The sequence below is a fragment of the Trichosurus vulpecula genome, chromosome 3 (assembly GCF_011100635.1).
Source record: "Trichosurus vulpecula isolate mTriVul1 chromosome 3, mTriVul1.pri, whole genome shotgun sequence".
Taxonomy (NCBI): Eukaryota; Metazoa; Chordata; class Mammalia; order Diprotodontia; family Phalangeridae; genus Trichosurus; species Trichosurus vulpecula.
In genome coordinates this window covers 56,404,990-56,419,265 of record NC_050575.1, presented here as the reverse complement: position 1 = coordinate 56,419,265, position 14,276 = coordinate 56,404,990, and the positions used below count along the sequence as shown (strand labels likewise).

Here is a 14,276-nt window from a genome sequence, read left to right as displayed (position 1 = left end):
TCTTTTAGAATAAGGAGTGGAGGTTCTCTCTTCTGAAACTGCTTCCTGCTGGCAAGAGACATAGAGCTGTCCCTGCCTCACTGTGGTCCAGGGAGGAGGTGGACTTCAACCAAGTACAAGCTTCATCCAGGGGATGATGGGGGGACATTGTGTAATGTCAAGCAAAGTATGACTTTTTGTTGTGTTTTGTTTTAGAGTGCTTCTCAGCACTAAGGCAATCAAGTGCCTTTGATTGAGTCTTGCCTTTGTTTGTAGGAAGGCCCATACCCTTTTGCTAATTAGGTCATGAGAGGTTTGAAGCCCTCTGACCCTGAAGAAGTGTCTATATACTCTGAGGTTAGCATTTTGTTTGGAGCTCACTCATTGGAAGAGTGTTTGTGTAGAGACTCTGGGTAGCCATTAAGGAGCCCCCTGGCTTTTAAAACCCAAATGTTGGTGCTTCTCTCTTTGGTAACTATGAATGCATAGCTTTGGTCAGACAGCTAGAAGCCTGTCTGTTGACTTATGTTATTTGCTCTGTTTATATTTTCTTCGTTTGTAATTTCTGTTTGTATTTTCTCTGAAGTTCAGGGTTCTAACTTTTCCCCCTGAACTAAGTGAATGATATATGTATGTTTAATTAAAGTGAGATTGTTTAACCCCTTTAAAGTTGCTTTTCTTAGAAAAGCAGATCAAAGAACCTCTGTGTTCTTTGTGTGCTGGTGTTGTTGGTCTTACACCTCCACAGCAACTGCTAGTAACACTGTTTTCACACATTGGCTGGTACCCACTGTTTACTACCAACTGTAGGTGAATGGCCTGTAGTCTGGAAGATACAAATCTGACAAGCAAGTCTGCAGGGCCCAAATATAGGGAGAAGTAAAAGTGAAAGAACCCCATTAAAATAATTTACATTTGACCTGCAGAATTATCTGATCTTGTTACTTTCTCAAAAGTTTTCACTCTGATTCCAAATTCTTTTAGCAGGATCAGATGCCATTGTGAAGTAACAGCACTTTTGCAGATAGAAATTTTTCCACCCCTGGGTTCAATAGTTACACAAATGAATTTGCCAGAGATTTGGTTCAGGGGCTTTGGGGTCCAGATCCCAAAGACATGGTCATTCCTTTCAGGGGTCTAGAACAAGTCCCATCCCCATCATAACCATGTCACCCCTTAATATACCACATAGGCTCCCTATTGCCACTGAGATCACATATAGGTTCTCAGGATCACAAAATTAGAGCTAGAAGTAATCTTAGAGTGCATCTAATCCAACTCATTTTCCATGTGAGGAAACTCAGGTCCAGAGAGGTTATGACTTGCTCAACATCAAATATAAACTTTTCTATTCAGCATTTAAAGCTCTTCCTGCCCTTCCTCCTTTTCCAATCTTCTTACATACATACAATGCTCCATCTCCCCTGTCCTTTATACTTGCCGTCCTTCATTCCTGAAAAACGCTTCCACCTTCCCTCCATCTCTTCTGCTTTTTTCACGACAGCAGCTCAAACATTACTTTCTAAATCAGTATGCACAACTACAGCCTGAGGGCCACTTGCAGCCCGCCAAAAGATTTCTGGCAGCCTGCAAAAAAAATGTAGAGGATATAAAAGAAAGTAAAGATGCAAGGAGCCCTTTGTTCATCCCCCATTTAACCCACCTTCCACTGGTCACTATAGGTAACTTGGCAGGTGGGTTGCCACTGCATATTTGTGATGTGACCCTCAGCAACCAACCATCATCAGTCTGTCTCTAGTTTGAGAGGAGCGATTTCATGATAAATAAAAATCTTAAGTAATGTGTATGTAAGGTTGGCGCTATACTGCATGTTAGGAATACAAAATGAAAGATTGATACAGTTCCTACTCTTGAAAAGCTTACACAGTCTAGGATGGGAGAGAACATGGTGAATTGCTGAATTTGGATTCAGAGAACCTGAGTTCAAATCCCAGTTCTACTATTTACTATGGGTCCCTTGAGCAAGTCAATAAATTTCTCTGGGCTTCAGTTTCTACATCTATAGAGTTAGACTGAATAACTTCCAAGGTCTCATCCAGCTCTCAATTTAGAATGAACTCACTAAGAAGTATTGCACAAAACAGAATCCGATTCATTTAACTCATATACAGCTTATCTGCGTTGGCTACGAAGAAACAGAATATGAGCTGATGCTGGAGATTGTTAATAGGGATTGTTTCTGCCGTAGTAGTGATGGATTGCAGAGAGCTAATCACAATCCCCTGGGAACCAATAGCCCCTATTTTGCATTCACATTTTAACTTGGGGTCAAGGTTGTATGGCTAGGCTGTGACCATGGAAGTAGACTGGCCATGCATGATACTGAGTCTCATTTTTTCCTGTCTTCATCCATAGACAACTTGGTCATTTCAAAGGGAGATGATTATGTTTACCATACTAGTCCTTGCAGTCTGAGCTGCTGACCTAATAGCTAGGCATTCATAGAAACTGAATTGCAAACCATGTGTTATATAATTGGCTTCCTCCCATGTCACATGAAGAAGGGAACAAGCACCTCTTTTTTTAATGCTATTTTATTTTTTCCGATTACGTGTAAAGATAGTTTTCAACACCCATTTTTTATAAGATTTTGAGTTTCAAATTTTTTCTCCCTGCCTCCCACCCCCCTTCCCCAAGATGGCAAGCAATCTGATATAGATTATACATGTGCAATCATGTAAATATATTTCTACATTAGTCATGAGAAAACAAGTACCTTTGCTTTACTTAGTTAAGGAGAGTTCTAGAAATCCAAAGATTAATCCTCCTCCTATTTCTCTTGCCTTGGAGAAATTGCTGTGCTGATTGGTGACTGTCTTTCCCTGACAACTGTTTCAGGAAAAGCTCCAGGCATGCTTCACTTCACTCGCCCACGGCCTTACCAGCCCTCTTGCCCTGGAAGGATGCCCTTTCCTCCCTTCTATCTAACCTCAGTTTGGGAACCATAAGCCATGATCAAATCAACTTTGCCATCATTCCTCAATGGGCATATCCACAATCTGCTTCTCTATATGGGTCTGCTCACCTTCTCTGTAACTTTCTGGAATAAAGAGCCTCATCCCTGGCCACTACTCTGCTTTGTATGTTGTTTCTCCCATTAGAACTTAAGAACTTCTTGAGGGCAGGAATTATCTTTGTTTTTTGTATTTGTATCCCCAGCTTTTGACACACAGTAAGTGCTTAATAAATACATTTTTATTCATTCACTTCTATATGAAGTCATATTAATTTACTTGGAGAAACAGTAAGTAAGAATGTGGGGGGAAGGAGAGGGAATTCATAGATATAGAGAGGATACACATTTAACATAATTGCAAGAACAAGTATCATGGGACATAGGATCATAAATTGTGGGCTGAAAGAGATCTTAGAAGTTATCTAATTGAACCCATTTTTACTGATGAGACAACTAAGGTCTAGAGAGGCTAAGTAACTTTGTTCAAGGCCACATTGAGAGTAAGTGGCAGAACTAGTTCAAACACAAGCTCTCTACTGCAGATCCAATGGTCTTTCTCCTGTACCATGCTGACTCCTCCAGTAAGTAATTTAATTCTCTTGGCTTCAGGTCAACCCCACCACACATGGCACATGAAGCAAATGTTCATCTCACCCCTTTCACTTAAGCATTGGGAGAAGCAGACTTTCCTCAAAACCAGGAATGGATCACAGAAGGAAATGGATTTGAGGGATTTCTCTTCTGTGCACAGGATAGCAATGGGATTGCCATCTAATCCACTTGGACCACTTGGTCCAGCTTTCTCTGGGGATAGATTGAGAGGAAAGTGAAAATTTTCAAATAGATGCAGTAAGGAAAGCAATGACTAAATGCCTTTCTGGATTCAAAGAGAAAACTCCTATGGCATTTAGCCATTTGTGTATAATTTACAGTCAACTCATGTTCCATGAAATATTAATGTTCCATGCAAAATAAATTAAACTTAGATTTTCAAACCAGGAAGCTCATACCCCAATCTGTTGGCTCACTCTTTAGTCTATAGATTTGATTGTTATCTGGCTTCACTTTTAAAATTTGCTATAGAACAAGAGTTCTAGAGGTTTCTGTTTTTAAACTTTATGCCCATGGAGCTATAGTCTTCCCATTCCCTTTACTGTTATTGGGCTTGTGCCCAATATTATCTGAGTCCCCGTAGTGATAGGTACTGCTGTCATACCAGGGGATTTGAGGGCTTTCTGTTTTCATATGCTTGACTTGTATAGAGCATAGCATGCCACTACAGCATCAAGAGGTTTCTCTGTGGTCCCTACCAACTCTGAAATTTCATGAAAAGAAGGATAGATAAAGAGAAAGAGAGATGTAAATAATTTATAGTAGGGAACCAAATAACCCCTACTTCTTGTGGTACTTGGGCAGCAGTAATGACAGGAGAAATGAGATATTTAGAAGACACAGGAAGTGTTTTGATAATTCATGTGTCATATTTTCTCTGTGAAGCTATGACACACCAGGAGAAGCTCTTTGAAAAGATCTAAGGCATGTGGTGTGAATCTAGTTTTCAAAAAGCTATTTATTGTTTCACTATGGGAGTGGTTTTGATTTAGGGAATTAAAAATTTCAGTATTGTAGGAGGAAAATAGACAATGAGGTGTCATTAAAAACTTGGATATCCCAGTAATGTATCATAGTACATGTCTGGTATGGGTACAAAAGACCAAACATAAATAGCTTTCCCATTAATTTACATGACTCTTTGCTCCCAGCCTTATAGTTTGGAAGAGATCTAGCTTTCTCATTAATACAAAGACCATCTTCTTGCAACTACTCAGAATGTTATAAGAATTAAAGCAAGAAAGTACCACAGATGTCATCTAGCCTATCCCTCTCAATTTTCATATGAGGAAACTTGGGCTCAGAAAGAAGTGGTTTGCCCAGTATCATAGTTTATAAGTAGTTCTTCCCCACTGACCTAATATCCTTAAGGAAAAATACCAAAAATTGTTGGATGGTTATAGTAGTTGAACCCACAAGTTACCAGAAGTACTATATATCCTACTTAGTCTGCATTGTTGAGATTCTTGCTACTTTATTATTTTTAAAGCCTCTGTGCCACTCTAGAAGTAGCTAGGTGGCTCAGTGAATAGAATGCCAGGCCTGGAGTCAAATTTGAGTTCAAATCTGGCCTCAGATACTTGATAGCTGTGTGATCCTGGGCAAATCACTTAATCCTGTTTGCCTCAGTTTCCTTATCTGTCAAATGAGCTGGAGAAGGACATGGCAAACTACTCCAGTGTATTTGCCAAGAAAATCCCAAATGGGGTCTCAAAGAATCAAATATGGCTGAAATGACTGAACAACCACTCTAGGGGAACAGAAGCACAGAGTTGGGGTTAAGAGCAACGGAGTGCCAAAGTATTAAACTGCCCCTGATACAACAAAAATAATGGATGACGCTCCTGGCCTTGAAGGAGTTTGGAACCTAAAATGAAAAGACAAGACAAACATAGAAGAAAAACACCTACAAAAGGACATAAACAAGTTAAAGCTAATTATGATTTTAGAGACCTAAATATAGAAATGCTGATTGGCTGTTGAATTGAATAATGACTGATGAGGCCAATCTGAAACAGAGCAAGGGAGGAAGTATGTATTAAGCTGGATTTTGAAATGAAAGGTAGATAATATAACTAAAGGGGAAGGCATATGGATGACATAATGTACATGCATGACAGTTGCAAAAAATGAGAAGGCATTGATGGGCTTCTATCTGTGAATGAATGAATGAATGAAAAAGCATTTAATGAGTGCTTACTGTATGCCAAGCACAGTGTCAATTAAAGTAATACTCTATTTAATCGCTAGCATCTATGCAGTGCTTTAAGGTTTGCAAAACCCTTTTCAAATATTATCTCATTTTGTCCTCACAACAACCTTAGATAATAGTCAATAAACATTTACTAAATGCCTACTATGTGTCAAGTATTGTGCTAAGTGCTGGAGATACAAATATAAAAATAAAGACAGTCTCTGGCTGCAAGGAGCTTATAATCTAATGGGGGAAGACAACACAAAAAGGAAAGTTGAAAAGATGGGAGGAGGAAGGGAACCGTGATGGAGAGAAGTCAATGAAATCCAAAATTCCAAAATGAGAGCGGCTAGAGAAGCCAAAAAAGTCCAAAATGAGTATAGTTGGGTGGGAAATGAGGAGATATCTGAGGAGAAAACAAGTGCTATTATTTTCTCCAGTTTACAGATGGGGAAACAGAGGCGGACAGAGCTTGAGTGACTTGCCCAAGGTCGTACAGTTAGGTATCTGAGGATGGATTTGAACTCAGATCTTCTTGACTCTTGACTCCAGGTTCAGCGCTTCATGCACTGCACTATCAAACTAATGATTATATATGCATTGATATATGTATGAATAGTCTTGAAATAACTAGTACAGTCTTACCTGGGGATTGATGGTTTGGGGAGTATAAGAAGGAAACAAACATTTATTACTATATTCCAGAGACTGTGCTAAGCTCTTTATAAATGTTATCTCATTTGATTCTCACAACAACATTGGGAAGTAGTTACTATTATTAATCCTGTTTTAGAGTGGAAGAAACTGAGACAGACAGAGGCTAAGTGACTTGCTAAAGTTGCACAGCTGGTATCTGAGGTCACATTTGAACTCAGGTCTTCCTGACTCCAAGTCCCTCACTCTATCAACTGCACCACCTAGCAACCTCTATAGGCTGACATTATTTCTTCCTCCACCAATTCATTAGTTATATTGCTGCTAGATGAATCCCCATAAAATAACAATATGTTCTCCTGTTGGGGATAAATCACTGGATTTGGAGTAAGAAAGTGATCTCCTTTGACCCTCATGATAACCTTGCAAAATAGGAATTTTGTGCCCATTTTACAGATGAAGAAATCCAGACTTAGAAATATTAAATGGCTTATTGAAAATCACAGCAAAGTGGCAGAACTGTAATTCAAACCCAGGTCTTCTTACTCCAAATCCAGTGACCTACCTGTGTGCCCTTCAGCAACCTCTTTGGGACACAATTTCCCCACCTGTACAATGAGGGGGTTGGAGCAGATGATCTCTAAGGTCCCTTTCAGGTTTAAGTCTCTGTTCCTGTGACTCCATGCAATAAACATTTATTAAATGAAAGCTTTGTGTGTGGAGGCGGTGGTAGTTGGGCTAAGTCTTGAAGGGGGATGTGTGGTGTAATGGATAGCATTCCAGGCAGAATGGATTGTACCTACAGAAAACAACTAATAGTATGGTTTGATGGGAATGTAGAATACTTGGAAGGAAAGTAAGATGAAAAAAGAATGGAAAGGAAGATGTATTTGCCAGATTGTGGAAGGTTTTAGATGCAAGGCTAAGGAGTTTGTATGTATCCTGAAAGCAACAAGGAGTCATTCCGGAAGGGTTTGAGACGCTGAAGTGATTTGATGAGAGGCTCAGAGAAATGAATGAAGCAGCTTGTTTCTAGGCACACAAACAGCCTTCCAAATTCAGTGCACTTTCCACTATAGCACCATTAGCTCTGTAGGCACACAGTGTTTCATGGAGCTTTACAGAATGAATGGAGATTCCCCAGGGCGGAAAAATCTCAGGCCATCAGACACCAAACAGCAAAGTCTTGTGGTCTTAGGGAACTGTTGTGGGGCCTGAAATAATTGATGTGACGCCTGAGTGCCTCAATTTCCTCATCTTTAGAATGGGGATAGTTGATAAATGGTTGTAAAAGGTCTAAATATCAAGCTGCTGAATAATAGTGAAGATAAATATTTGTGGGAAGTGGTAAGCCGTAATTAGCTCCTCTACCTAGGAAGAGTAATAAATACCACACTACTTTACAAGAGCAACACCCAGCCCCCGCCCCCACCCCCACCTCCCACTTCCTCAGGGTGAAAAGGTTGAAGTTTGAGAGACTCCTGCATGGCATCATGGGATTTGTAGTAGAAGTTGCCCTCGCGAACCCTGTTGACGCTCCCTAACGCCTGCATAGTTCCTGTACTGACCGGCGAGAGCCCACTTCCCTCTGGGAAATGTAGTCAAATGGCGTCCAATGACCGCCGGCTCTCGTGGTCCTGAGAACTACAATTCCCAGGGGGCTCGGTGCACTGCCTTCTTTCAGGAGGGTGAGCCGGTGGAACCCGGGTTTCTGCTTGGGTCAGTGTAGGTCCTGTATGCGATTGCCACGTGGGAGAGGGTGTCGGAGGAGAAGGCAGAGAGGGGGTGTTCTAGCCGATACTTCTTCGGAGGCTGCGTGGGGGCAGGTGTTGGATTCAGCGAGGTGTTCGGAGACTGCGTGTGGCGCCATGACGGTGAGTCGGGTTCCCCTCCCTCCACCCCCACCAGGCCTGGCCCATCGTATCCTATCTTAGCGCTGGGCGCTTTCGGTCAGCGCCTCGTTCTCGGCCTCGGCCTCGGTCTCGGCCTCCTTACCTGTGGTGGCTGCTCTGTCGGGGAGTGCTGAAGCCAGCTCGTCCAGGCTAGCCAATTGTTAAATTTACAGTGCGAGCATTTATACCTCAGAAATCGGCCAACACCACCAATCCGGGCTTGGTTTATTGGTTAGTTTGGTTGTCTAGATTTAAGAAAGTGATGGAGAAAATGGCAATAATTCAGATTAACCTTCAAAGAGTGCTGTAAATTTTCGGAGAGCCGGTTGTTAAACACTTAATGACACACCCCTGCATCTGCGTGTGTGTGTGTGTGTGTGTGTGTGTGTCTCTCTGTGTGTCTGTCTCTATCGGCTCCGCCCCCCCCCCCCCCCCCCCCCGCCCCAGTCGCTCTGTCGCTGTCTGTTTTATATGTCTTTCTGTCTTGTCTTTCACCCTCTCTCCCTCCTCTCCTTCCTCCCTCCCTCCTCTGATGGGGCCCAGGGATGGCCCTTGAGCTGACCTGGGGTGTACCAGAATCATTTAACCCGCCCTCTCCTTTTACATGTGGGGAAACGGAATCTCCCAAAGTGAAGCCCATGTCCAGGCAATCAGTAAACATTTATTAAGCTACTATTATGTGCTAAGCACTGGGTCTCTTTTGATTCCCGGCTCCCAAACCATCTTCCCCCTCCTGGACGGCTCTCAAACACTCAGAGTGTAATATCGTGTATCACAATTATCCGTGTTTGTTTCTTTTTCTTCTAGGGCCCCCTGAGCTCCTTCTGGGCAGGGACTATGTCTCTCCTAAAACCTTGTGTCCTTTGACGTCTCGCCTGGTGTTCTGCAGGCAGGAGGCTGGAATTTATTGATTCTTCATAGGATCTAGGACTAGAAGGGACCTTTGGAAAGCATCCAGCCCTATCCCTTTATTTTTACAGATGAGGAAAGTGAATTCCAGATAGAATAAGGAATTGTTTAAAGTTTATGGGGGTAATAAGAATAGAGGACATTCAGATTCAAGTTTTCTGACTTCATGTCCAGTCAGTACTCGTTCATTCACAGCCCACAGCTGTTGGGTCTTCATTGATATTCTTTGAGGAAGGCCACCTCAGTAGTTTGAATCAAGAACCTGTTTTATGACACATTCAGTTCTGGGGAGCTCCATTAGACAGGTTTTTCCTTTATAAGCCAGACATGGAAACCCAAGCGAATCCTCATAATGACTGCCACCTCACTGCCTCTCCTTTGGACTCTTGAGATTTGTCAGGATTTATATTTATATTTCAAGGATCCTAATTTGCATTCAGATTGATTTGGTATTCTTATGGAAAGTGCTCAACATTAGGAACTCTCCCTTTTTGGTTCTACAAGGGCAACAGACAGCTGTAACCCCTAGGTGAAAGATGGGAATTTATTTTAAAAATACCTTTGATTATCATATGGGAAATTTTTCCTCTACCTAGAGCAGAAGAAAATAGTATCTTTATTGTTTTTGATGATAACTCTAACAAAAATAACTTAAGTGAAAGGCTGTTTTACTTTGACCTGGATGGCATCACTGATCTAAGTTTCATTCAAAGTGTTTTATAAGGTTATACCATTCTAATCTACTTCAGTCCTCTCATTTTATAGAAGAGAATTAAAGGACACAGATACAATAATTTGTTAAACCAGTAATTAAAGAGGTGGAGAGCTAAAATTTGATTGTAGGTATTCTGACCCCATATCTAGCACTCTTTACAGTTACAACCTTTGAAATTGATCACTTGTTTCCCTTTTTGTATATTGAAGAGATGTGCCTCTTTAACAGAATTTCTGATGGAACTTTTCCTATCATTGATAGGATCATTGATAACAAAACTTTAGAGCTAGATGGTACTTAAAGCATAAACAGCCCTGGGCCAGGAATCAGAAAATTTGATTTAAGTCTGCACTCCATTTAAACTAGTTTATTAATTAAATTCATCAAACTTTTATTACTTTGATATGGTCTTGGGGAGAGAGAAAGTTTAGATAAGACAGTCCCTCTCCTTATAGAACTTATAGTCGGGATAACAAATAAAAATATAAAATAACTAAAATATTAACTATAACATGATGAATACACTACAGGTACAAAGAATGTCGTGTGAGAACCAAGAGGAAAGACTTATTGGCAGAATCATGGAAGGCTTTATAGAACAGGTGGTGTTTGAGTTGAACTTTAAAGGATGGGTAGGAATTCAGTAGGTTAAGATGGGTAGGGAATATATTGGAGGTCCTGTGAACAGTGTAAGTAAAATCCTGAACGCAGAAGACTACAGGTTAAATTTTGGAGGTGTAATCTTCCAGTTTGACTCAAGTTTAGTATGTATGTGTGAAGGGGAATAATACAAGATAAAGTTGAAAAGGTAGGTAGGTTGTCTCCAAATTGTGGGACACCTTGAATGGCAGGCAAAGAAGATTGAACTTTAACTAGTCAGTAGCGTGTCACTGAAGATTTTTGAGAGGCGGGTAACACGACCAAATGATAAGAAAAATTATTCTGGTAAGGGTACGAAAAATAAACTGGAGAAGGAAATGATACTGGCAAGATGATTGTCATAGTCCAGGTAGCATGAAGGTCTATACTAGCTTGGTGGCAGGGAGACTAGAAGAAGAGTTGGATGCTAGAGATTTTGTCGATGTATTATCATAGTAGTGTCACAAAGAGTCGAACACAGCTGAAAAATGACAGTAACAATCAGTAGTATTTGGTAGTTGATTATATATGAGGTAAACTGAAAAAGAGAATTCAAGGTTAGAACTAGAGAGACTAAATTAACGGTAGCATTATCTAACATAGTTAAGTCTGAAGGAAGATCAGATTTAGGGGGGCAAATTAATAAATAAGTTTGGTTTTGAACAGGTTGAATTTGAAAGGCTGGTGAAACAGAAGATTGTGTGTAAAACTGTGAATCTCTTGCATATGTATAGTTTCTTTTTAAAAAGTATATGTAAAATTCAACATAGTGGTACCAGTACTACTACCCTGCTTGTCTGTGTCTTGCTTCTGACCTGATCTTCCTGTACTTTTTTTAAAAAATGAGTTTATTCTGGCTGCTGAACAGAGAGCTGTTAGGTAGATTTTCTTTTTCAAATGCTCCATTTCTTGTTTGCTCTGGGTGATGATAATAATAGCTAACATTAATATAATGCTTTAAGGTTTGTAAAGTGCTTTACATTATCTCATTTGATCCTTGACAGCAGTCCTGTGAGGTAGGTGCTATTAACTCCATTTTACAGAAGAGGAAACTAAAAGAGGTTAAGTGATTTTCTCAGGTCTACATGGTTGTAAGTTGGGGGCAGGATTCAAACTTAGCTTCTCTGTCTACTAGACCACTTAGCTGCCTAGGATGAGTGGGTCATGTTATTTCCATAGCTTCTTTTAGGGTTCATCTCCCTTGTTTTTTTCTTCCTTTTTTAGAGGAGAGACTCACCATTTCTATTCCACTTGTGGGTAACTTCATTTTATCTTTCTTTACCCCATAGTTACTATTATTAAGCATAAAAGCTAAAATGTTTTATTTGGATGTCAAACATTGATAAAGCATTTGGTGATGGTGTTTTCACCAGTCTCTTCCTTGAGCTTTGATTCCACATTGCCAGTTGCCTATTAGATATTTCAAATTGGATGTCTCATAGATGTTTCAAAATCAGTGTGCCTCTTGTGATAGACCCAGCATCTACCAGGGTTCCACACTCTTCCCTCCATAAAACTTTTTATGCCCTTGAGTGACCATGAAGCTGCTCGAGGGAGGCAGGGGACACTAGCTTTGTTGTCTTTTAGGGAAAACTAATTCCTCTTGGGGGCGATGGGGAACTTTTGTGGATACGAGTCTTCTCACACTCCAAACTTTTCCATCTTCCGGACTTCCCCATTTCTGTGGAAGGCACCACCATCTTCTAGGTTCATAATGCTGGCATTGTGCATTACTTACTCTTCCTCACCCCACATACACAGTCAGTTGCCAAGTCTTATTTCTACCTCCACAATATCTCTTGAATCACACCCCTTCTTCCTCATACAGTTAACACCCTAGTTCAGGTCTATTTCTCCTCTCACCTAGCTCATTGAAGTAGCCTCCTAATTAGTTTCTCTGCCTTAAGTGTCTCTCTACTCCATTCCATCCCCCACTGCTGCCAAAGTGATTTTCTTTAGGTGCTAAACCACCCACGCCACTCTATTTAGTCAACACCAGTGGCTCCTTATTACCTTTAGAATCAATTCTAAACTCTTTTCTCTTTAGCCCTTCACGGTCTGGTGTAACTTTATCAGACCTTCCTCTTCCTCCCACATTCCGTGATCCAGCCAGACTGGCCCCTCTTTGTTCTTCACACAGGATGCGTCATGGCCATGACTGTGCTTTTGTGCCAGTTGTCCTCATCCCTGAAATGCCCTTGCTGCCCTTCCCCTCTGCCTCAAAGAATCCTCTTCTTTTCCTTCGAGACTCAATTCAAGCTTTGCCTTCTACATGAAGCGTTTCCTGGTTCCTCCAACTGCTCATCTACCCTGCCCCCCCCCCCTTATCTTATATTTAACTGCTTTATTCTGTACTTATTTATGTACTCATTGTTTTCTCCTTCAGAAACTCAATCCCTTGAGACTAGAGATTGTTTCATTCTCTGTGTTTGTGTCCCTAGTGCCTGGCACATAGTAGGAGCTTAAATGCTTGGTCGATTGATCATATTGGCATTATTTTACAAATAATTATTGATTTAGTGATTTGTACTCTCATATTGAAGGTAATTTAATAAGCATTTATTATGTGCCAGGCAATGTGCAGGTATTGGGAATAAAAAAAAAAACTAGTCCTTGCCTTTAAGCACTTTGTATTCTAGGCTTAATATATGTTCATTGATTGATTAACTCTACTGGGAGACACAATAGGTATATAGATAAGTCACTACAAAATTTAAAAATTATTTTGAGGTGTGGGTATCACTAACAACTTGGGGAATCAAGAAGGACCTGTTTTACTAGGTGCTTAATAAAGGTTTATTGATTGATTGATATGCAGTGGCTTTTGCAATGAGTCTTGAATGAAGCATATGGTCTTGTTCTTATTTTCATTTCTGTCAATTTGATTTTAAGGTTAATTTGAAAAGATAAGTCTGTCCTTAAACAGCTCAATTATATATGAACCTCATTGTGTAATTTGTAGGAGATTCACTGAGGGATAGAGTAATTCCCTTCAAATCTGTTTCTGTTTTCAAAAGGAACGAAAGGGTACTGCTAAAGTCGACTTTTTGAAGAAGATTGAAAGAGAAATCCAGCAGAAATGGGATGCTGAGAAAGTATTTGAAGTCAATGCCTCTGATCTTGGGAGCCTGACCAGGTAGCAAGTTCTGGTAAAACTCCAAATAATGTTTCCCGAACCGATATACTTGTCTTATGAGCCTTTCCGTGGGAAGGGTGGAGGTACAATATAAGTTAGTAATGCTCAGACATATACATTAAGGGGCAGAAAGAGATTAAGACCCTTATTTAAAAGAGATGAGACATATTGTTTGTGACCACGTGAACCCTTCAGCCATGTGACAATACAAGGCTTTTTTTTATGAAAGCATTTAAAAAAATGTTTCTTCACTAAAATTCCCTGGTTTGGCCTGGTAAAATGAAATAATTTTAAAGATGGAATCAAAGTCTATGATAATTGTCAGTAAAAACCCAAAATATGAATTGGAAAGGGCTTGTCTGTGTCCTTAAACACATTTCTTAAATGAAAAATATTTTTAGAAGAGAATTTGCTCTCATTATATAATTCTATATGTATTTGCATAGCATAACAGATTAAAGTGTTGATTATTATACTTAGGTAGTCTGGCATAAAGAATAGAAAACTGGACTTGGAGCCAGGAAGACCCGAATTCAAAGCCTACCTCTGAACTATGTGGCCCTGGGTCT

The 14,276-nt window shown here is 40.3% G+C and overlaps 1 protein-coding gene across 1 annotated transcript in view; it reads left to right on the top strand.

The window, feature by feature from the left end:
* The first annotated feature begins 8,063 nt into the window (after positions 1-8,063).
* Positions 8,064-14,276, top strand: part of LARS1 (leucyl-tRNA synthetase 1) — a 55,748-nt gene continuing 49,535 nt past the window's right edge. Inside the window, exons 1-2 of the mRNA XM_036749544.1 lie at positions 8,064-8,290; positions 13,589-13,707. Coding sequence (XP_036605439.1) covers positions 8,153-8,290; positions 13,589-13,707 — 257 coding nt within the window. The 5' untranslated portion in view covers positions 8,064-8,152. The remainder of the gene's footprint in view (positions 8,291-13,588; positions 13,708-14,276) is intronic.